The 24,614-nt window shown below is 37.2% G+C and overlaps 1 protein-coding gene across 1 annotated transcript in view; it reads right to left on the bottom strand.

The window, feature by feature from the left end:
* Ahi1 (Abelson helper integration site 1) overlaps positions 1 to 24,614 on the bottom strand; it is a 150,591-nt gene that overhangs the window by 52,698 nt on the left and 73,279 nt on the right. Inside the window, exon 18 of the mRNA XM_038339840.1 lies at positions 17,550 to 17,670. Within this exon, the coding sequence (XP_038195768.1) occupies positions 17,550 to 17,670 (121 nt within the window). The remainder of the gene's footprint in view (positions 1 to 17,549; positions 17,671 to 24,614) is intronic.

The following is a 24,614-nucleotide window of genomic DNA, read 5'->3' as shown; positions in this document are numbered from 1 at the left end:
AACTAATACTAAAATAACATAACCACTAATGAAAATATGAATCTTGACTGGAAGCTGGAGATATAGAGATTACTTAAGGCATTTCTGGCATAATTAGGGATACCTGAATGTGAGTATTTATTCGATAGTTTTACAAAGCCAGTACTACTTTTCATGTATGATAATGCTACTGTTATATATTAAAATCCTTCTTTTCATCAGATGAAGTTTCCAGAAAGAAAAGCAGGTATCATAAATTTATAGTACTATTTTAGTTTTTGTCTCAGCATTTAATTATCAACCACATGCCTATAATGACAAACATGTTAATTATACAAGCAGAATAAACAGTTGTTATAATATGTATTTCTATTTATATATTGATTGACTTGCTCAAAAGTAATATTTGGTGCTGGAGATATAGCTCAGTGGTTAAGATCCCTGACTGCTCTTCCAGATAACGCAGGTTCAATTTCCAGAACCCACAAGGTACCCCAAACTGTCTTTATCTCTAATTCCAGAAGATTCAATGACCCCTTCTGGCCTCCATGGGCACTGCACACACATGGTGCACATTCATATAGGAAAAACACTCATATATAAAATACAAAATAAAATGAAAAATTTCAAGCTATATTTATTGAATATATTTATTGAAATATTTATTGAAAAGTAGGAAATTTTACCAAACCAGAGGGATGAATTATTTATAACCCTCTTGTTAGTTTTTGCTGCTTTATAATTTAAAAACTATGTTTGTTGCCTCAGTGGTTGAGAACACTGGCTGCTCTTCCAGAGGACCTGATTCTTGGCACCCACACCATGGCTCACAAGCATCTGTAACTCCACCTTCAGGGAATCCAACACCCTTCTCTGGTCTCTGAAGGTATTAGGCACACATGTTGCCCACATCCAAGCATGTACATCCAAGGTAAACATTCATATAGACAAAATAAAAACAAAATAAATTCTATTTTAGGGATAAATTATTCATATTACAATCAATATATCAATAACCTGATTTTGGAGACATGTTGTTTATATAAAAAAACTGACAGGAATTTATGAGACATGTGAACTCAGTTGCTTATCCACTCATTGCTCTCAGAAGAGTTCCCAGCCTATGCCACTCTTAAAAGATCTGTTCAATTCTTTCTCAAATACTAATAAAATATTAAATTCACACCAGAGGTGTAGTACACACTTATAATCCCAGCACATAGAAGTTTGAAGCAAGGGATTGCTGGACCCAAGGATAGCGTATGTTATACAGCCTCTCTCTCTCTCTCTCTTTCTCTCTCTCTCTCTCTCTCTCTCTCTCTCTCTCTCTCTCTCTCTCTCTCACACACACACACACACACACACACACACACACACACACACGCACGCACGCACACTACACTCCTGTCTTGGTTCTTGCTTGGAGAGATGACACTTACTGTCTTTCTTCTGTCAAACTCTGTTCAAATATCAGCTTTTTAAATGGAATGTTCTTTGACTAATCTATTTAAATAGCAACTATTAGGCCAGTGAGAACTTACTGGGTAAAGGCACTTAATGCACAAACCTAGACTTGAGTTTAATCCCTGGAGCCCATACAGAGATGGAAGGAGATGTAGTGGGGAGTGGCAGGCTGCGTTCCCTGGCTCCCAGCTGCCTGGCTAGCTTTACCTGAAATAATTACACAAAACTGTACTCATTTAAACACTGCCTGGCCCATTAGTTTCAGCCTCTTATTGGCTAATTCTCTCATCTTGCTTAACCCATTTCTATTAATGTGTGTAGCACCACGAGGTGGTAGCTTACTGGGAAGATCCTAACCTGCGTCTATCTCGGAGAGGAGAGTCATGGCAACTGCCTGAGGCGTCTGCCTGACTCTGCTTTCTTTCTCCCACAATTCTGTTCTGTCTACTCCGCCTACCTAATTTTCTGTCCTATCAAAGGGCCAAGACAGTTTCTTTATTAACCAATGAAAGTAACACATAGACAGATGACCCTCCTACATCAAGGAGAGACCTGACTCTACAAAGCTTTCGACTGACTTCCTCCACCTCCACAAACCCATACAATTATAAAGTTAAAAATAAATTAATTAATTAATAAAGCGATTGTCCTTATACTGCATGTGATTCTATCCCTCCTATGGTTTGGATCTTAAATTTTCTCTACACACCATGTATTGGAAGCCTGATCACTGAAAAAACTAAGGTTGTTAGTGCTGTGTCCTGGAAGGAGATAATAGGGTTGAAGATCTTCCTGCTCTCTGTCTGTCATCAAGTGAGCAGCTGTGCTAGGTCATCTACTCCCTGCCATATTGTGCTTGTCATAGGCTCAGAAGCCAATGGGGACAATGGGTCACAGCCTCTGAAGACTGAGTCCAACTCCATCTCTACTCCTTATTTGGCTATCTCAAATATTTCATTATTTTAATGAAGAGCATTATTATTATATATTTTGTCTACATTATATGTCATTTCTTCTATATTTATTTATTCACTGCCTTTTTCACTAGAAGGCTAAGATATACCCAACATTTATCTACATAAGATTAGCTAGAATACCAATAAAAGATTTGTAAATTTAGACTTTCAATGGATCTAGTGCTTCAAGCAGAAACACTACTGGGTCCTTACTTAATATATGACTTTGCATTTCAGATCTGAATATACAGAAATAAAGTATCTTTATAATTAAAACAAAACAACTAAAACTAAGAACAAAGTTTAAGCAAGCAAACAGTGAAGAAATGGTTTATTTATTAGATTGGTAAGATGCTGACAATTTTGGAAAATGGGAATCTAATTATATTATTTACAAATAATGGCAATAATAAATTTTAATTTCTAAAGAAAAATAAGTTTTAAGCATAACCATGATTTAGAAATTTCCTATACCTTTAATTAAAGAGAAGTCAGATTTAAAAATATCCTATCCATTTTCCCTATAAAAGATCACTGATTCCTGGCTGGGAAACAGATCAATGTCTCACTCAGCCATCATCAGAGAAGTTTTCTCTAGCAGTAGATGTGAACTAACACAGAGACCCACAACTGGACAGTATGCAGAGAGAGAGAGACCTTGAACACTCAATTCTAAATGTGCTGTTTCATCAAACCCTCCGCATGCAGGGATCAGGAAAGTATAGAGAAGAGGAGAAAGACTGAGAGCCAGTGGGGATGGAGGACACCATGGAAACGTGCCTTCCTAACACAACAGGACTGTGCACAGACGAACTCAGAGACCATGGCGGCTCCAAGCCAGACAGGCTCTACTGAGAGGGGAAGTGGGCACAGGCCTCCATTCCTAATGCAGACTCTATCTCCAACTGATAATTGCTTGTTAAGAAAAACTAATTTTCTTCAATGGAGTCTCACTGGTTATACAAAGCACACTTAAGTGCAGGCCCCCTATTCTACAGTAGATGGCAAACACAAAATGAGCTTAATAATATTTTTGGAGATGTTTTATCTTATAATGCTTTATTTGGGAATGTTTTTTATTTATTTGTCTTTTGCTTATCTGTTGTGGTTCTGATGTAACATTTTTTAGGGGTTTTATGTGTGTGCTCATGTATGTGTGTCTTGTATTTTTTCTCTGTTGGCCTGTTGCTTTGTTTTATTCTTTTTTCTTTTTAATTGATTTTTTTTTTTGGTTTTTCGAGACAGGGTAATTGATTTTTTTTATAAAGAAAGAGAGAAAGAAGACATGGAGTTGGATGGGGGGATAAAAAGGGTCTGGAAACTGGGATCAAAATATACATTTAAAAAAATATTTTCAATAAAAAGTTCATTTATAATTCTTTTAACTGCCTTTGTCACTAGCTTTTTAAATTGTTGTACTTTCAACTCTTTAAATATTTACTTCAAAATACAGATTAAAAGACTAAGATAATATCTTCATAATGTCACTACCAAAGACAGTGGCATACGCCTTTAATCCCAGCACTCAGGAGACAGAGAAAGGCGGATCTCTGTGATTTTTAGGCCAGCTTGGTCTACAAGAACTAGTTTCAGGAAAGGTTCCAAAGCTACAGAGAAAAATCCTGTCTCAAAAAAATAAAAAATAAAAAAAAACCACCCCCCCCCCCCAAAAAAACCCTCAAAAAACAAAAAAGAAGCTCAGAGATTAAATGGCAAAAATGAGAAGCCCAATCCCTTCCTATTTTTCTCAAATTCAACAGCCATAACTATGCGGAGCTCAGTCTCGGTCAAAAGAAGGGCAAATACACAGAACAAGTACACACACCTACAAGTGCACTGACGTGTCTCCCGTCTCTATGACAACATGAATGCATCACTCACTCTCAGAATGCTGCAGCACTGTCAGCAGCTCTCGTTCTAAAAGTAGGGCAGCCACTGAAAGCCCACAGGACTTGGGAAACACTAGCTCTGCCAAAGGTCAGTGACAAAATTCACAATCTCAGGTCTGAACTACCATTTAGCAAATCCCTTGAGCAGACAATACTGCTCTATATTGCATACACAGCACAGATTTCTAAATGTGACCATGGAACTAAGAGCATTTTATAAAGTTATACGTTTAATCATTTCTTCTCTCCGTGTGTCCCCACAGTGTGGTTTGAACTCGTGGCCGTCACGGCACTATGACTTCTTTGCCTGCTGGCTCCCAGACTGGGAGAGTGTGAGGATACACTTTCACGTTCTCCTTACCATGTGCTGGGCTGAGGCCCTGCACAGAGCAGGCCCTCATGAATTGCATGGACTACTTTTTAAGAGTAAGTATTCATTTTTAAAGCCAAAGAACTTTTATTAGAAGATTTCTGCCAAAAATAAAGTGTTTCTGATTCTACTTTAAAAAGGGTTAAGAATTGTAGAAAAGTCATTTTTAAATTCACTAGTTATGAAAATATGCTATGCATATTTTGAGAGAAAATTACATTGCAATGAGCACACAGTCTCCTTATTAGACGTTTGTAAGGCAAATCCTCTCCACTATTCTAAAGCACTGACCAGTAACCCTGCACAGTCATTTGTCAGTTTCCGTATTTCTCATCACCCTGGCTCGAGCCTGGCAGGCAAGGTGCTGACTAAGAACAACACAAAGAGCCATTCTTTACATTTCATTCATTTTTTTCTCATTCAGGGAAACAGCTTCCTGAAATGTATACTTAAAATTCTGGAAAATACAAATCAACATTGCCTTGATTTTGAGGTCTCTAGCCTTACCAGAAGGTCAGGCTCCTGGACCTAATTTCCACTGTTAGTTGATTACTTTCAATACGTGATGGATATTCATTTCCAGAACACATTACCAGTAAGTTTTATGATATCATAGATACTCACTACTCAACCCAAACTGAATAAACCACAATATGCAAAAGCACATACTTAAGTTCTTTCAGGGAAGCCTTGGGACTCTCAGTTCAGACCTTTGGTGGACGGCAGCCTGAGGAAGAGTAACTGAGAACTTAATGTAGACAGCTCTTTTCCTACCCGAGCTTGTAGCTCAGACATCTTAAGATGCTTTAAAAACCCAAGTTTATTTTTGTTAGAGCTCTAATTAAGAATTACCTTGAGTCAGAGCAACTTACAAATGAAATAAGAATTATTTTTAAGTCATAGATTATGTTTTATTTTATCCCTTGTTAAGGAAGGAAGCATGAGGAACATGCTTACTTGGTTATAGAAATGCCCATTCTAAGTAAATTAGTAAATAAAAATACCATTAAATATTATTTAAAAATTGTAGACTCCTAGGATGGTTGTGAGCAGCACTGGTGTGAGACACGTGACCAGACTGGTCATATGTAACTGGGACACGGTGTCCACGCACTGCTTAGGACAGAAGGTGACACTGTGACACTGAGCAGTTAGAGGAAGGCCAGTATTGACGGCACATTAACCTCCTTTAAAGCCACACACTAAGTTTATTATCAGGGTAGGGATTAAAGAAAAATTCGCCCTAAAATTTGAGCACTTTGAAATAAATTCTAATATTACTTTATATGCCTTATTATATGAAAATCTTAAAAGCTGTCAACTTCAGTTTAAAATTATAAAAATAGTAAGATGTCATTAACGGTTGACAGTAACCTATATTAAGACAGTAAGGTTTTATTCTCAAGTATGGAAACAATGGTGAAATTACACCTGGTCAAAGTAATTTAGTCATTTTACAAGCAGGCCCTCTTGCTTTCCTTTAGTCCTTGCCTTGAGTGAACTGATTGCCAACACTGCTCTCCCTGGGGGCACCACTTGAACTTACAAACATGCAGCACTTCGGCAGTGGCATGAATTACTCAGTCTTGTACTTAGAATGACAGGACAGAAAATGCTTCTGCCGTGGAAACGTTTTAGTTGGTACTCTAAAAAGCTGTATTTTGAAATAATACATATGTACCAGAGGAATAAGAATTTTAACAAAAGTGTCATTAAAGTTTGTCTCTGAACATTGTGCTTTCGCTTTGTAAAATTTAGTGGGAAGTTAGGAAATTTCAAAAGAAGGGTCACTCAGCAGAGCGATTCTGAATGCAGTCATACAATAGACTTTTGTAACTTCTACTATATTGAAAGCCACATATATTTTGGCATTTAAATATTTTTACGAGCAATAAACACTACAAGTAAACACTAATTTTCCATCACAAGATGGAAAAGGTCACTCAAGGTCATAGCATAAATAATGGAATATACATCTAAATTCTCTTTGCTTAGTGCTACTAGAATCTCATGCATCAGCTTAAATGAGAAAAGTAAGAAATATACAGAGTCTCTATGCAACTCATTCAGCATACTTTTTGTTACTTTTTGGAACAAGATCCTAGACACAATCCAGGCTGGCTTCAAATTCCCTATGTAGCCAAGGTTAATCTTCAACTCAGGATCCTTTTTGTCTCAGCCTCCTGAGAATAGAATTTACAAATACATGTCACCATGCCTAGCAACAAGATTTCTTTTTAATAACATTGTCAAAATTGGGTTGATAAAGGAATCTAAATCCCCATCTAAGGAAATATGTTATTAAAGGCATTATTCATATCCAATTAAAAACCTACAATTATTTAACAAATGATTTTCTTAGGATCAAATAATGAAAACTTAAATAGAAATAGATTAAATAGAGAGGAATTATGTATGATATCTACAGGTCACGCAAAGTTTTTAAATTAAAGTTTAAGTTCCAAAGTCACACTACCTACATTTCACATACTAAACAGTCACACGAGTCTTAGGGGCTATTGTAATGGACTGTGCACATCTGGATTTCAGGAAAGATGTCCAGGCCGAATATAAAACATTAGACAGTCACTGGTATCTGAGTTTTGATTTAAAGTTCTGTAGCCAAGGATGCCAGCATTTGCAGGGAACAATAAAGAGCTGAACTGTGGAGGAATAGTCTGTTGAGACATGTCAGGAACCAGGAAGCATCCAGCATAAGAAAGTAAAGAGGAGGGACTTACAAGATAAGAGAAAAACCCAGAGTGTGGTGACCGGAAACCATGCACTAAGAAGTAACCAAATGTATCAGAAGCTGATGATGGGTCAAGTAAGATAAGGGAGCAGAGCAGAACTGCCCACCAGGACTAGCAGCACCAGGGCCGCTGCAGAACTTGAAAAGAACAGATAGAAAGGTCAAACCCTCAACAATGGAAATGACTAGAAACATTTCCTAGAAACTTTCCGTGGGGTGGGTGCTGCAGTTGGTATGAACGCCATCCTGGCTATCATAAAACCTATGAACATGGCGCCAGCACATCTGGCGGAAGTTGAACTCAAGGAAACCTGAGAATAGCAAAGACTCAAAGGTAAAACGTTTTTAAGGCAAATAGGCTGCCAGCCCTAAATAACGGGGGGGTGGGAGGAAAAGATGGGGGAATGGGGAGGAGTTGTCCAGGATAACCACAGACAGGGAGAAGAAGAATCAGTCTCCAGAAGAACACTGGGAGGGGTGAGGCTTCTAGAGTAGAGACCCAGTCCCAGGTGTTCTCATTTTTGCAATTATTCTGACATTCTTTCCCTATTTATCTGAACTATACATTGTACATTATTTCTTCTAACCACAAATATAAAAACAAACCAGGGAGATTACAGTTCTTCACACAGTTGAAGAGGTAAGCCATATTTCTAACTGCTCCTCCATCTGAAGATATGACCAACAAATAAAGAAAAGCCACTGGCATAAAGTAAAACATAGAACACACATGCCAATACAGATGAAAATGGAGCCCAGAACTTTGAAAGACTTAGGCAGATGTAATGACACCCATAACATGTGACTACTGGAGAAGTCATCCCAGACAGAAGAGGGGGCAGCCTATCAATTGAGAGAGTTAAAACAAGGAAACTAGAGAACTCTGGGGGAGATCAATGACAGAAAGGAGGGAGGTGTCAAAGGTGAGTCCCACGCTTTCACCGGGAAGAATGGCACTGTGGTCTCAGCTATGAGACCACTTTGGAAATCGCAGACACTTCTCTAAGGACTGTACACTCAAAGCAACATGACATTCTGCTGCATCCATAGAAACCAATTAGCGTATATATCTTGCTACACATTTGTAAGAATGAACATTTTCTGTCAGATTAGATTTTATATTTATTTCAGTCACACGCTGTTCAACTTTTCCTAATCTTTACAATTTTACATTTGAACTTTCTACAAAAAGATGTTACAGACAACTTCACAAATCTCCAGAATGAAAATGGAGAAAATTAAGTATTTAACACACCAACTGAAAAGCTTTAGAAAAAGTGAATATCAAGAGTATCATTAAGATATGAATTCACACTTTGGTTGTTAGGGTTACATAGTTTTTATATTCAATAATAAATTAGACCTTATTTAAAGTTTTCCTACAGCTTAAAATTTCCAGTTGCATGCTTTTCTTTTCCATTGGCAATTAGTATATCAACTGTGCAAATACTGCAATACACTATGAAGGCCCCTGAACAGAAAAATCCAAACAAACAAACACCATAGCAGCACACAATGAAGTGTAAGTTTCTTATTTTGAACAGATGGGGGCAAGGCTGAAAGTTGTAAGGCTTAAACCATATGGACTCTATAAAAACTGAATAAAAATGATTTTCTTAGAACACAAATGTCTAGGAAACAGCGGGCAGATACAAGCTCATTTGAATCTTCTGACTTAAATGAGAAAAGTTTGAATTCATATTCTCCCTCCTAAATTAGTAGGAATTTAGTGCTCCACGGGGATAGTCATGATAAATGCACATCCCTGGGCATGATAATCATCCATGAATGTTGATAATGTTTTTAAAAATAAGAAATTACATGTAGCATATATTTTAAACTACAGCAGTGTTAGAAACAATCAATTATAATAACATCAATCACTATTATAAATGGAGGCTAAATTAATAATAGTAGATTGATACCAATCAGTGGATACTTAAGAGCAATGCTCTTCTGGGGAGTGAAATAGTAACCCACACCTTTAATGCAGACGTCAAACACAAGGTTCACAGGTTCCAAATACAAAGACAAACTCTAATAAATGAAGTCTCTGTTTTTAAGAAGGGAATATAAATGATGCGTTAAAGGACAAGTTCAAGCAATTAAGATCTGCCCAGTGATTAGAAAAATTCAGATATGAAATGCATCCCATCCTCAAATGTTGGGGTTGACTGGTGATTAGAGGGGTAAAGAACGGCATGAACATCAGCTTTGGAAGGAAGTCTTGACCTCTGGTAGATTTGAGGGATGGCTTCAGAATTTATATCATTATATATTCCTCCTGGCTTTACTTTTATAACTTTAAAAATTATGCTAGTTACAGAATAAGCTACTATTGTTGGATGAATGCTAGAAAATTAAAGTGGTATCCTCTACATTGGGTTGCTCAGTCATTTTACAAGTGATTTCACACTGCATGTTTCCATATTAGATCTGGAAATTCTTCAAGAAAAAGCAGGAAAATGAGGCATGACAGTGTCCACTTCATACATGGGAATCGTTCCAGGTTCTTTCCACTCCTTAGCTCTAAAGCTCCCCTCTCTTTAATATGTGCTAACTCTTAAAGCACTCAGTTCAGCAACCACTGATTATTCAGTTCTCTCTGCCTTGACCTGGGCCCTAAATCTGACTTAAGTGTTCTTTACTGAACTACACTCATTTGCTTTCTTGCCTGTTTCTGACCACACTAGTAACAACAAAACCTGCTGATTCTTTGAAGGCAAGGTCTTAAAAAAAAAACAAAACTGATTTTAAGGTGTGGGGAATCAAACTCAGAACCTCCAGCACGCTGACCACGCAACTGTCGACTACTGGCTCCTCCCAGCCTTTCACATTCTTCCTCTCACCAGTCAGCACCAGCATACTGTTTGGCCGACTGACCGCTCTTCAGAAGAAGGTAAAATAGTTAGGTGACTTGCTGAGCAACAACGGTAGAACTAGAAAAGTGATGTTAATTCCTAAACAGTAACTGGCTCCTTTACACATTACTGCATCTATTAGTTGGCAAATGTTTGAGTAAAAATAAAATACCTTTCCTTCCATTTTGATAGTACCTACTACAGAAGGACATTTTCTTAAGGGCTATAAAATAGGGTTATGTGAAGCATCTCACATTCTTCATTCTTCTTAAGATGATGTTTTTGAAGACAGTAAATTCAAGAGATGCTAGCAAACAGAGTGTTCTCTTTAGTGGCTGTTTCATCATCTGTGGGGCAAAGTGTGGTCTTGCAAACCCACGTACTTTTAACACAGATTTTGACATGTTACCTTGGTTTCTAAGTATTTTATGGTCTTAATGCCACATTCCAAAGATGACCTAAAGTTGGCACTTAGGTAGAAAGCTCAAGTTTCAAAAATTAAGTGAGGCCTAGTGGATTATTCCCACTTTATATACTTGTTTGAGGGTTTCCTTATGCCTACCTCATCGTAGCGTTCTTTGGTGTGCTTCTAACTATCCTGGATTCACTGTTTGCCCTTTAGACACATTTCTCTCCTGTAACCATCACTTACTGGGGCTTATTAGGCCAAGTCTTAAATAAGATTTCCTCTATTACTTTAGCTGGAATGCAAATTACACGATTTCAAAATGAGGACTGGGAAACCTTGGGTAACCTCATGTTATTTAATCTCTAAATATTTTGTGTATTTCAAAGTCAAAAATATTTTTATGACCCTAGCAATACTCTGAAGTAGGAAATGTAGGTGCATCTAGCTGGAGAAGGATGTATATGCTGAATTCTAAAAAGTGATTTTTTTTTTTTAAAATAAAGCCTTTCTTTCAAAATATACACATTAAAAAGCACTGATTCTTTTTAATAACAAAGTACAGTTAAAGATACTTGCTTACAGAAAAATCAGTTAATTCTGTAGATTATCTTTAATCTATTAGAATTAATTAATTCTTTCCATTTATCTCACCACTGAACTGAAATTCTGGAATTTTGAAAAGTTTGAAATAAGAATTCAATAGACACTCTTTTTCAATGGACAGTTTGAAGTTCATTAAGTAACACTGACAGAGAGCTCTGCCAACTCTGATGGGCTGAGAAAACTCTTTGAAGCTTAATTTACTTTCTTTAAAATGGAAACCCCCTCAACATCAGCTGTGTTTATTGAGTCATTCTATCTCCTATTTTTTGCCAGAATGTATTTTTCCTTTGAAATGCAAGAATCATCATGTTTCCAGGTTAGATGTAATCCAAACCCAAGTTTATAATTAAAAAGATATGAAGATTAAATGAATAAATTTACTTTATCTTGCTTGAATTATCTATTTAATCTGATTACATTTAATTTAGAAAAATGATATGAAAAATACACTGAATACATAAAAGTCTCTTTTGAACAATAACTTGTAGAGATGATACAAACACTGCACTGCCAGCAACTAATTTTTTTCATATTTTCTCCCCATGTACTCTTAGCAGTGATTGAATATATTATTAACTAATTATTATTATTATTAAGAGTGATTGGGTATATTATTAACTAATCTACACTTAGGATCTTGCTCTGTGGTCCAGATTGGTCTTGAAGTTGTAGGCTCGGGTCTCCTTCCTGCCTCAGACCTCTGAGTGAGTGGGACACCATGTATGTACTCCCATGCCCAGTGTCATATTTTAAAATCTAGCTCAACAGTAAAGACTTACCAAGGTCGTTGAATGGGACCTAGATTTAGGCAAAACAACACAGAATAAAATGTCTCTCCAGAGAGCCTCTTTATTTCGCTCGAGATCAAATGCTATATTACACTAGAACACAGGCTTCAAAAAAAAAAAAAAACTCTAATAAATGGCAAGCACAATTCTATTTAAAGGTCAAAGAAAATGTGAATTTATTAATAATTGAGAATTAAGATATCACCTCAGTCTCAAAAACCATACTTTCCCAAATAGTACTATTGAAGTTCCGATTTTTCTGGAAAACCTGGCAAAGTGACTATCTGCTACCGGCAGAAAAGTAGCTAGAAGCACATAGAAGCACAGCCTCCCTGAGGCCCCTGAACAAGGAGGCTCTTTGCCCTCCCAAACTCGTGCCCTCCTTAAGGACTCACAGTCTGAATGGTGAAAATGAAGCACTGAGTTAGATGGAGCTGCTACCGGCTGCATGACTCATGGCCAGTCCCCCGCTTCTCAGATTCACTGTAAGTTCACTGAATGATAGGTTCAAGCTCTTGGAAGATTTAAATGATTTTACTCAGTATGATTCATGTTTAACTTCTATAGAATTGTGTTGTGGAGTAAATAAAGATACACATAACATTTTATATGAGTATGTAAAGACAAGGTGCTATTAGTTGGTATTTCTTTTTTTTTCTTTTGGTTTTTCGAGACAGGGTTTCTCTGCAGCTTTTTTAGAGCCTGTCCTGGAACTAGCTCTTGTAGACCAGGCTGGCCTCGAACTCACAGAGATCCGCCTGCCTCTGCCTCCCGAGTGCTGGGATTAAAGGCATGCGCCACCACCGCCCGGCTTAGTTGGTATTTCTTTATCATATTAAAAATGTATGGAAACAATTTTGATTTTCCAATTTAGTGGCATATAGGTTTTAGAAGTATGTCCTTATGATTCTCTGGATTTCATCAGTGTCTGTTGTTATGTTCCCCTTTCATCTCTAATTCTATTAGTTTGGACCATCTCCCTTCGTCTTTTAGTTAAGCTGGCTAAGGGTTTCTCAATCTTAATGATTTTCTCAAGGGACTAATTATTTTACTGATTATTTATATTGCTTTTGATATTGTGTCTATTTTATTGATTTCATCTCTGAGTTTGAGTATTTCTTGTAATCTTCTTTTGGGCATTATTTCTTCCTTTTGTTCTAGAACATTCAGGTGCGCTGTTAGCTTACAATTTTGAGAGGTCTCCAATTTTTTTTAAATATTTATTTATTATGTATACAATATTCTGTCTGTGTGTATGCCTGCACGCCACAAGAGGGCACCAGACCCCATTACAGATGGTTGTGAGCCACCATGTGGTTGCTGGGAATTGAACTTAGGACCTTTGGAAGAGCAGGCAATGCTCTTAACCACTGAGCCATCTCTCCAGCCCCGAGGTCTCCAATTTTTGAAAACACTTTTGAGATATAGTATAACTTGCTCACTATATCATAAAGCATTTACATGAGCTGTAACCTGTAATTTCACTTAAAATATAAGAATTAGAATTCCATTTTAAAAAATTCCTTAATAAAGATATAGTTCAAATGTTAAGAAAGTTGAATTATTTATTATTTCATTATCAGGGGTTTGGAGAAATACCTCAATGAACAATACCTAAAGTAGGTATTTCATGGGAGCCCCTTCCCACTTTAGCTTGTCTCTCACATAAGTTTTAAAAACATAGTTTATCTCATAGATGTGATATACTTTTCATAGTTATGCCTTGGGTAACTTATTCTCTATATAATATTGAAAGTGAATTCCTGGTTTAGTATAATTTAACCACAATCTGTCTTTGCCACAGGCAACTGAGCAGGGGGCGGAGCGCTGCACCGTGAAAACGTGACGTCAGCAGTAGGGCTGGAGGTCAGGCAGCAGAGGTCGACCTGGACATGCAGTCGGAGAGCCTCGTAACTGCTCTGTGCTACTGCTTTCCCGCGACATTGTTTTTAAACCTGCGCTTTCAGAATTTACCACACGAGCTTAATTTGCTACAAACTCAGTTATCTCCCAAAGCACAGCATATGTTTCTTGAAAGCAGGGACTGTAATACTACACATCTTTGAAAGGCTACAACAAAGAACCATTCACAACCATTTCAGAACAAAGTATTTTATAAAGTTTTATGATTATAAGCCATTTAAGAAAGAAATGCTTACTTTTCTAGCAGTCCCAATTTCCTAGAACTTGCTTTGAATAAATAAGGTTAACATAAACTCACTTCAGAGTATAAGCTCTAGCATACAAACACTTTTCTACATAGTCTACGGTGCAAATTCTATTTCCATTAGAGTTAGTGGGCCATCCATTACAGCTCTGGACCAAAGCTTTCTCCTGTACTAAACACTGTAGGACCTGTAAATTTCATCTGGGCTTTCAGTGAAGGTTTCTACCCCAGTGTGTGTGTGTTTAATATGCATATATATAAATAGATTTCAAGATTTATTTTATTTTTAGTCATGTGACCATATATGTGTGTATATATGGGTATGAGCTCCTTTGAGTACAGGGACCTGTGGAGTCCAGAAGAGGGCTTTAGAGCCCTGGCAGTGGAGTTCCAGGCTGCTTGTCAGAGGAAATTAAACTGAGGTTCTTTGCAAAACAAATATCCACTCTTCGCACCAAATCATCGCTCCAACCCCTAAGATGTCTATATATATTATAAGCACATTATTTGTTTCGGTATTTCTATATTTCACATCCTAACACATTTGTATAATTAAGAACACTTATTTAGCCACATTTAAAACTTATTTGAACAATAGACAAGTAATAAATTTTTTTCTAAAATATTTTTATCAATTCTTTAAGAATGACATACGATGTATTTTGAACCTATTCACTACAACTCCTCTCCCAATCTCCTGCTAGACATACCTAGAATTACAGAATTATCTGATAGAAACCAAATGCCTCAATTGTCTGCAGGGTTGAGAAAACTGAATCCTAAAGACATTGCTCAAGACTCTACCGTCTATTACTCTAGAACTGGGGCTAGGGCTGAACACCAGTTCATCTGGCTGTGAGTGACCATTCCTTCCACAAAGACTAACTTGCTTGTTTGTTTTTTGTGTGTAGCTCTGAATGTCCTGGAACTCACTCAGTAGTCCAGGTTAGCCTTCAACTCAAGGGATCCACTTCCTCCCAAGAATTGGGATGCCTACTAGTAGTCATTTTACCACTGATCATAATTTTATCATACACACACACACACACACACACACACACACACACACACACACACTTTCTAGGAAGGTTATGACTTAAAATGATGTCAAGCATATTGGTGACCGAAGAAAAGTCAGGCGAAGCCACGTTACCTGCATTCTACTGCTATGAAAGTCTAAGACAAATGGAATGACTCCCACCTAAGCTCCTGAAGTTTGCACGAGCCCCTTTGTCATTCTGAATCTTTATATTATCTGTTTCTGTGACAATCACTCTTCCTGCTGCTAGAGCCTTCCCATCTGTCCTTCCTGTTCTTTCCCTCCACAGAACAGGAACATGTTTATGTTATCTATACCTTATTGGCTGGCAGGCATAAAAAGCTTCTCAAACTGATTTAAGATAATATAGTAATGCAACTGGACACTCAACATCTATGTCTTTGAGACCAAGTTTCTTCCCAGAAAAAAAAAAAAAAAAAAAAAAAAACTGACTCGGCAGAAAAACGGTAAGAACTGATGGACAAGAGAGGTCCCTTCCTTTGTGTCTTAGTGACAATGTCCTTTGCTTTACAGAAGCTGCTCAACTTCAGGAGGTCCCATTTATTCAATGTTGCCCTTAAAGTCTGTGCAGCTGGGGTTATGCGTAGGAAACAGTTCCCCCCACATTGGAGCACTGGACTGAGCTCCCAAGGTCCTGATGAGGAGCAGAAGGAGCGAGAACATGAGGGAGAAAGTCAGGAACGAGAGGGGTGCGTTCACTCATGGTGACGGTGGAACAGAACTAATGGGAGATCACCAACTCCAGTTGGAATGGGACTGATGGATCATGCGACCAAACCCGTCTCTCTGAATGTGGCCAACAGCGGGGGCTGACTGAGAAGCAAAGGACAATGGCTCTGGGCTCTGATTCTTCTGCATGGACAGGCTCTGTGGGAGCCTTCTCAGCTTGGTCGATCACCTTCCTGGACCTGGGGGGAGTTGGGAGGACCTTGGTCTTAGCATAGAGTGGGGAACCCTGATGGCTCCTTGGCCTTGAGAGGGAGGGAGGGGAGGTATGGGTGGAGGGGAGGGGAGGGAAGGGGGAGAAGGAGGGGAGGGAAGGGGGAGGAGGAGGGGAGGGAGGGGGGAGGAGGAGGGAAGGAGATGGAAATTTTTAAATATAAAAAAAAAATAAACCATGAGGAAAAAAAAAAAAGATTTCACCCCAATTAAATATAAAAAAAAAAAAAAAGAGAGAGGTCCCTTCCTTTCTAGTTATTAAAAGGATAACCTCTAACTCAAGTCAAACATTCCTGTGCAGTATATGGAATAAATGTGTGATGGGTACACTACAGGTACACTTTCCAAAATATATAACAGTGACATGTAATACTGTTATAAATTCTAGTAGACATCTGGAACATTAGAAATTAAACTCCTAAGATGTGGGACAACTTAGTTATTATAGTGCTTTAAAATTAGGATTTCAAGTATTTTTAAGCTTGGCTCACAAGCATGTTTATGATTTAGATGTCAAATTTATATAGTACTTTACACTTACAAAATTTTTTTTGTCACGTCAACTTGAGTTACCTCACTAAATATCATTTTCAATTTTGTAATAAAAATTCTAAGACAGGTGTAATAATAGTTACAACAAGGATTATATGTAAAATTTCTAAATATATATAGCTCAATAAAAACAATAAAAAACTGAGAAAAAAGATTTCTAAATCTAAGCATTTCCTCATTAAAGTATATAATTTATATAGAGAGTAACATAACGTCTATAACGACGAATTCCAGATGCTTTCACAGAAAAGTGACATGGCTCCCAAATTTCTGAGTAACTTAAGTTCAACTACTCAAGCTTAAAATTTTTATATTAGTCTCTTCATCACAGATAAGTATTTTGTGATTTTTCAGTTCTTCATTAAATAATTTGGTAGTAGGAAGAATATTGTAACTTACAAACAGTTAAAAATAAAATTATCTATAAGCCATAGTTCTTTTATTCAACTGAAAAACTCAACCAGATTTAATATTGTATATGTCTAAATATTGTTTGAAATGATATCCTTAACAGTATATAAGCTCAAGGTCATTAATGTTAGCATTACCAATTCTGAACTTTATAATCATTTCTATTTTAGGAAATAAAATTATTTCTTTATGAAGAGAGAGAGAGAGATCCTAGGAGAACATCTTTTTTGTCAAGTGTGAGAATTGACTATTAGATTGCACAAGTGTTATTTCTGAATAGAAATAAGTACATTCATAAAAAATAGCATTGCACATTTAAACAAATATGCAAAGCAGGAAATCTGCTCACCGGTCTGAGGGAATCCAAACTGATGAGTAATCTCATCAGTGGTTAGCACAAACGACTGCTTCACCCTCTGCTTCCTTATAGGGCCTGGTGGTGGTGAAGTCATTGAGAGATTTTTGTTGACCTGTAACAGGAAAGAGAAATCAGAAAGCATCTTAGATTTCCTGGGTTATGGATGCAAAAACTAGATGAGAAAGATTTGCTTAGTATCCAAAACAGGACATGCCACAGATGGAGGGGAATGGTAGTGACTTGGATGGTTGTTTTTTACAGTTGGGAGACAGGACAAGGTTTTATTAATGAGGGAAGATGATGGCTCAAAATAATTTACCTTTCTAATCTACTTATTCTGGAATTGATACTATGCAATAATTTAAAATAAAGGGAGCTTAAGTTTCAAAGAAATGCAAATATAAAAGTGACTCCTTGATTGTTTTTAAATAAGAAAGTTCAAATGTTTCCTACCTACATTTTTCTAGTATTTAAGTGAAATAGCAGAGAAGTCCCGTTTTCAAATGGAACAGAGGACACCTGTGCTATTCATGTTTCTAGGTACAGATATAATACACTACACCCTAACTTCATGAAAAAGTTTCTATGGCATAAAAAAATCTTTTTGTTCAAGACTAAACACAGAATGATTGATTAAAAATGATAATCAAACAAAGTTTCCACAAGTAAATATAATATTCTATAACATGTAAAACCTACCATGATTGTTCTGAGGATAACAGTTCCAAGAAATTAAATGTATAACAAGTGCATTTTCATCTGAATAATTCACTAAAATAGTTAAAAAGTTTATTAGCAAATTTATCTTAGAATATAACTAATTTGAGGAAAAATCTAATCTTGTTCATTATGAAAACTTCATTTAATATTTTTTAAGAATCATAAAATGTGATCCTTTTTTTAAAAAAAATTGAGATAGCCCAACTTTTAAAATTCACTTCAAATTCAAATAATCTTTGAATTAACAAAATACAAAGATAACGTACTATATATAGATATTGCTATGTAAAAATGTCTTACTTTTTATTTTATTTACATTTCTTTAAAGAATCGAAACCACACAGAACTTCACTAGGATTTTCATTACATTAATGTTTAAAAATGATCTGTTTTATTTAGGCTAATGTTGGGCTATGGTTTACACACACACACACACACACACACACACACACACACACACACACACCCTTTATCTGTCTCATGGATCAGACTGGAGAAAACTTAATTAAGACCATACAGCAATACAGCTCTAGAAAACCAAAATCGTTATGTTATCTCATAAAACATTAAAAGTAATAACTTTTCATGGCATGACTATGGGAATCAAATCAGGACTCTGCACATGCTAGGCAAGTGCACCACCCCAGAGCTATGTTCCCAGCCACAATAATTAGAAGGAGTCAAAACCACATCAGTGTTAACTGACTGCCAAATGAAAAATTTCTCAGGCTCCATTAATAAGCTCTGGCCAAAGTTAATATACTCTAACTATATGCTACTAAATAACAAAAAACCTTTGAGATTCATCAATCATCTATATGGAGATTTCAGTAAAAGCTATATATGTGCTTTAATAGGAATGTGACATTAAATATGACACAGAATTGTAATATTCTACTTACATGTTAACTATCAAGTACTAGGCAATACAGTAAATAGGCTAAGCAGTGCTGGTGGTATTGTGCAATGGCAGGGCTTCATCTGTGTTATAAAAAATCCACTACTTCTCTCTGTGAAAATAAACTATAAAGTGTGATACATATATAGTACTGAATAAATATTAGGTATTAGTATCATCCATCAGATAATCAGGAAAATCTAATGTAGATGATGCAGTAATTATTTCTGAATTCTCTGTTTTTAGTGGAAGTTATACATATGAAAAGACATTTATCACTTAACTAATTAACCTCTTGTTAGAGCCACTTGTTAGTTTTACTTTTGCATTCTTGGAACTCATCTCAGACATGTTACACAGTGTGTCTAAAGTGCGATAGGATGAACAGGTGTGTCCTAGGGTTGTAATTATGTAAGTCTATCTATGCCATGGGTATGAATAGACACATAATGTGTCTTTCACAATCTTCCTCTTTGGTGTTTCATCTATGCTAAAACAAAAATGAATAGCAGAAAGTTAAAACAGGATGTTAAATGCCTCTGCTCACACAAGAAGCTTCAACACACTTTAAAACGCATTAATGTTGGTGTATGTGGGGAGCACAATAATTATATGTTTTCCCTAAGCAATTTTTATGATTCTGATCTTTCCTGACATCTTTTTTTGGATACCACTCAAATGTTAATAAAGTGATGAGTACCAACATTATAGAGCAGGTAACCCAATTTAAATGATTTAAGATAGCAATCAATTATTATTAGTGGGGATCTGAAACTAGAAGTCAAAAGATTTTCAAAGTGATCTGACATATATTTAGAATTTCATTTAGAGGAAGAAAAATAACAATAACAACCATTAAATAGAGTGGAGCAACACCTGCTTCTGAAAGCTATGCTGGGGAAGATTGCTCCATAGCTTCACAGCAACAGAAAGTTAGCTAAGACAGCCTGCCTATACCAATCGACCCTCTTTTCACAACAGTTTTCGGCTTGCTTCATGCAAAACCACAGTTTGCCCAAGTCAGTTTAATGCCTCCATACTGGAGAAACCTAAAGGCACAACATTTGAATAAAATTTATAATAAGGGAAAGAAAAAAAATACCTAGATCTTCTGCCAAGTTAGTTACAAAACTGTTTTTCCCGTTCTTTCAAGTATAAGCAGCTTCATGAAAAACATGCAAGCACTCATCTTTCAGTAGTGGGTTAATCCTTGTTAAAAATCATACTGCTCCAACATAAAACTGAATGCAAAAGATTAATCACACTAATAATTAGTTTCTCTTTTCGTATTTAAAATTTAACCCCCTAGGAAAGATAGAGAACTCCCTTCCACGCACATTTACAAGGCTAATCACACCAGCCAATTTTAGATCATCTGCTACTTTACCAGAACTAGAAATGTGTGAATTTTCAACCTCCAGTGATTCTTCAAAAACTGGCTTAGAATTAAAACTGAAAACACACTGATGCTCTTGTTAAAGGTCCACAAATTCACGCTTTCCCAGACAGCTGCCATTCTCTACCTCAGAACTTACATTCTGAGAGTAACTATGTCGCTTTGGCTTGCAGGATAGTGAAATGTACGAAAGGAGTAGTTTGTAGTATTTTAAGGAAAAACTTCAACATAATCTACAGACTCAGGTGCTTTCTTTATAAACCAGGACAGAGGAGTGCAAAAGAGTTGTAATGAACTGCATGGGAAGTCAGTGCAGGAAATCCTTACTCTCTCTCCCTGCTCTCAAATCAGTTCATTATACTATCTGTGAAGCAGTCACTGAGGATCTCCCTTCTATAATCTAGTTGTTTGTGCCTGTAACAAATACCAAGGAATCGTGGTTCACAGATTACATGAAGTTCAAAATTAAAATTAGTCTAGCTCAAGCCAGTAATACAGCAATATGCCACCAAGTACGGCCACCTACCTAAGGACTCTTGGTTTCGCTAAGCCTTAACTTCTTTCCTCTCTTGGTACACTCTCCTTCCTCACAGGGAAACTTCATCACAAATGGCCCGAGTTCCTTACTTCTAAATCTATCAAACACTACACTTCTTGAACCCACTCTACTTTCTTCTTTCAGTGAGGGAGGAGGGTGCTTCTGCTCAAGGCTACTCCGTCTTCACGTTCTCAGGGAAGTCAGTAACTAGGCTCTTCCAAAGTCTGCGAAGAAACTCTACAGAGTCCTGTCCCCTTAGGACAAAAGAAACAGTAAACCAACACAAGCCCTCCCTCTACCTCAGGAACTCCCTTAGGCTTCATTAAAAGAAAAGTTCTCTGGAAAACAGCACAGAAGCAATACCTCAGCTTATTTCAACTGAGCTCGTCTCCATAGCATGCTAAAATCAATGACGAGTGGAGCACACTGTTCAGACGTGGTCACTCTCCACCGTGCCACGCTCACTTTCTTCTCACCCTTTCCTGCCATTGCTCACGTCTACCCGTGTGGTCACAATGGTGTTTGCTGGATGCGTCCACTTCTTCTTCCTGCATATCCCCTCACCTCATGCAGTCCCCCCAGGTAGGAACATCTATATCATCATTTCATGGGCTCTCTAATTGTGTTGCTGAAATCTATGAAAAACGACGTATAGAGGTGACCTAGCCTTTCCCTAGGAGCACTGCCACCCTCCCTTAGTGGACCAGGCAGGAATTCTTGACTCATCCCAGACTGCTCCTCGCCTGCACATAGAGACCACCAACTCCACAGCAGGTTCTCCACCCAAGCCAGCCCCTCCACGCACCTCAGAGCAATGAAGATTAACTGGTTCTCATCTAGTTTCCAAATGTCAGGAAGAGATTATATTTTTTAAAGTATTTTAAAACATTTGCCAATAACTAAAATCAACTCTTAAAATACTATTTTACTTAAACCAACTGTATCTTCTTTATGATGAAAATATACAAGTAGATGTATACAGACAATATTTTTAAAATTTTAGACATGGTCTCAGAGTCCAGGTCTTGAATTTACTATGTAGGTGAATCTGGCTTGAACTCCTGATTCTTAGGCCTCTACTGCTTGAAAGTCATCACTAAACTCAGCATATATAAAATATATATCATATGTATGTAATATATGATATATTATGTATAATAAACTCAGCATATAGTTATATTCTCTGAAATTTCTATCATTTAAAAATTGTTAGAAACATGTTTTTGGTAAATAGTACATTTCAAGATAGTTCTGACTAAAATACACATCCCTTTACAGCATTCTCTCTCTCTCTCTCTCTCTCTCTCTCTCTCTCTCTCTCTCTCTCTCTCTGGGTGTGTGTGTGTGTGTGTGTGTGTCTATATGTATGTACAGGTTCATGAGGGAGAGTATGCATGCATGTACAGGGGTATCTGCAAATGACAAAGAGCAAAGATAAAAGTTAGGTGTCTTTCTTAGTTAATGTCCACCTTATGTTTTGAGCCAGGGTTCTTTACCGAGCCAATGAGCTCAGCTTCCTTGCCTGTCCTGGCCTCCCCAGTGCCTGGCATTTTCACGGATGCACTCATTGCTCACCAGACTTCTGTGGCAGGCATTTTACTTAATGAGTCACCGCCCCAGCCCTTTTAATTTTCTGCTCCATATTCATGTACTAACCACAATCTATGGCCACAACACCTTTAACATGCCCAATCTTATCACATATTAACCATAATAACTAAGTTAAACTTGACTGCATTTTTACTATTATAGGATAAGAGATGGTACTATTTTTTGAAAAGATGAAGTTCCCTGGCTTCAAGATGTTTACAGAGGAATGTGGAGAGGCAGATATGCAAGAAATAGTTGTGGAAACAATATTATAAAAACTTAGTATTTATGTTAGTCTGATTAATAGGTTAGTAAAAGAAGAAAAAAGTGAAAAGATTCTTTTGAAGTAACTGATGATCTAATATTAGAAAAAGACAGAAATAATTACATACAAAGGCAGAATAAACCTATTTATAAAATAAGCCAGCTATGAATAAATATGTCTGAGAGTATGGGAAGGTCAGTTTCTTGTGGCATATTTGTTTATACTGTGTGAATATGAGAAATCACAAACAATACTTAATGGAAAGAGAGTCAGGCAAAAGCACTACTAATATATTTCCATCCAATTCGGAGGAAAGAAAAGCACAAGGCCATTTGTAAATTGTAAATCACTATGAAGAAATTCTTGGACTATCTTAATTCAAAAGAGCCTAACCTGACCTGCCACATGGGAAGCAATCGGATGTGACTTCTCATCTCCCCATTGGCAAATCTGCACCTGTGCATCTACCTAGCTTTACCTGCCAATTAGGAGAAGAAAATTCCCTTCTCCTAAAGCCGGCTCTTCTGTGAGAACTTGTGCTTCTACCCCTCCCACTCTTTAAAGAACTCCATTCCACTAGCTACCACCTCCATGGCACATTATCAATGGCTAAATCACCACCGAATTATTCACAAAAGCAAAGAAACACACTTCAACATCCATCAAATGTCCCAAATGGTTCCTACTGAGCTACTCCCCAGTATGACACACACTTTGGAAAGACTGGCCCACCTTTGCGATCTGGCATTTTTTTTTCTGTTCCATTTCCAGCCCACTACTAATGTGCTCTTGTGACCATTTAAGAAAAGTAACTAGAGCCATTATCTTTCCAAATACAAAGGCCAACTCTCTTCCCTCTTTACCGCATGCCTTCACAGCACACGGCACCTAATGTTCTTCTTTCTGAAATGTGCCTGCACAAAGTCCCTTGACTTTGCTTCCCAGGAACCATAGCCTCACCTACGCTGTCCCCACAGGAGTCCTTGTCCGACTCCATAGCCTTTTAAAAGAGCTTTGGTCCTTCCCTCCTGAACACAAGATTCACACAGCTAGTATCCACTTCAGTTATCCTTGCGCCCAAGACTCTACTTCTAACTCCCGTTCCTTCCGCTCCTGCATTCTTCACCTAATTAAAAGCCACCAGCAGCATCTACACAGTTGCTAAAAGCCCCAACAGAAGATGCCCTCATTTCTTTTCTTTAATCACACTGGATATATCTGAAGACCTAGCTTCAAAATATATGGCCCCAAACAATAAACTTAACATTCTCTTCCCTGTCCACTATTTGCAACTTCATGCTGTTAGTATAGGGCTCCCCTGCATTTCTTCTTTCTAGGAACAGTGTGACTGTCTGCTGATCATTGTGCTTGCAAGACCTTATTCCACTACATCAATTCTCCCATTCACCCTGGATTGTTTCTCCAATACAGCACGTTAACTCCACCCTGCTGAGAGAATTCTTTAAAAGGATGCCCAATCTACTCCTTTTTACCTTTCTAGCACTGTCATAAAGCCTCACTTGCCTTCGGCCATTCACTACCCAGTTAAGCAAAGTAATAGTTTCTGATCCTTAAATATCCCAGAATCCTTATTGCTAGTTCAGGATTTTAGGTTTTTGTTAAATGTTTCTCACTGGGAAATCTTCCTC

Source organism: Arvicola amphibius, chromosome 8 (genome assembly GCF_903992535.2).
Source record: "Arvicola amphibius chromosome 8, mArvAmp1.2, whole genome shotgun sequence".
Lineage (NCBI taxonomy): Eukaryota > Metazoa > Chordata > Mammalia > Rodentia > Cricetidae > Arvicola > Arvicola amphibius.
This window is presented reverse-complemented; position numbering and strand designations above follow the sequence as displayed.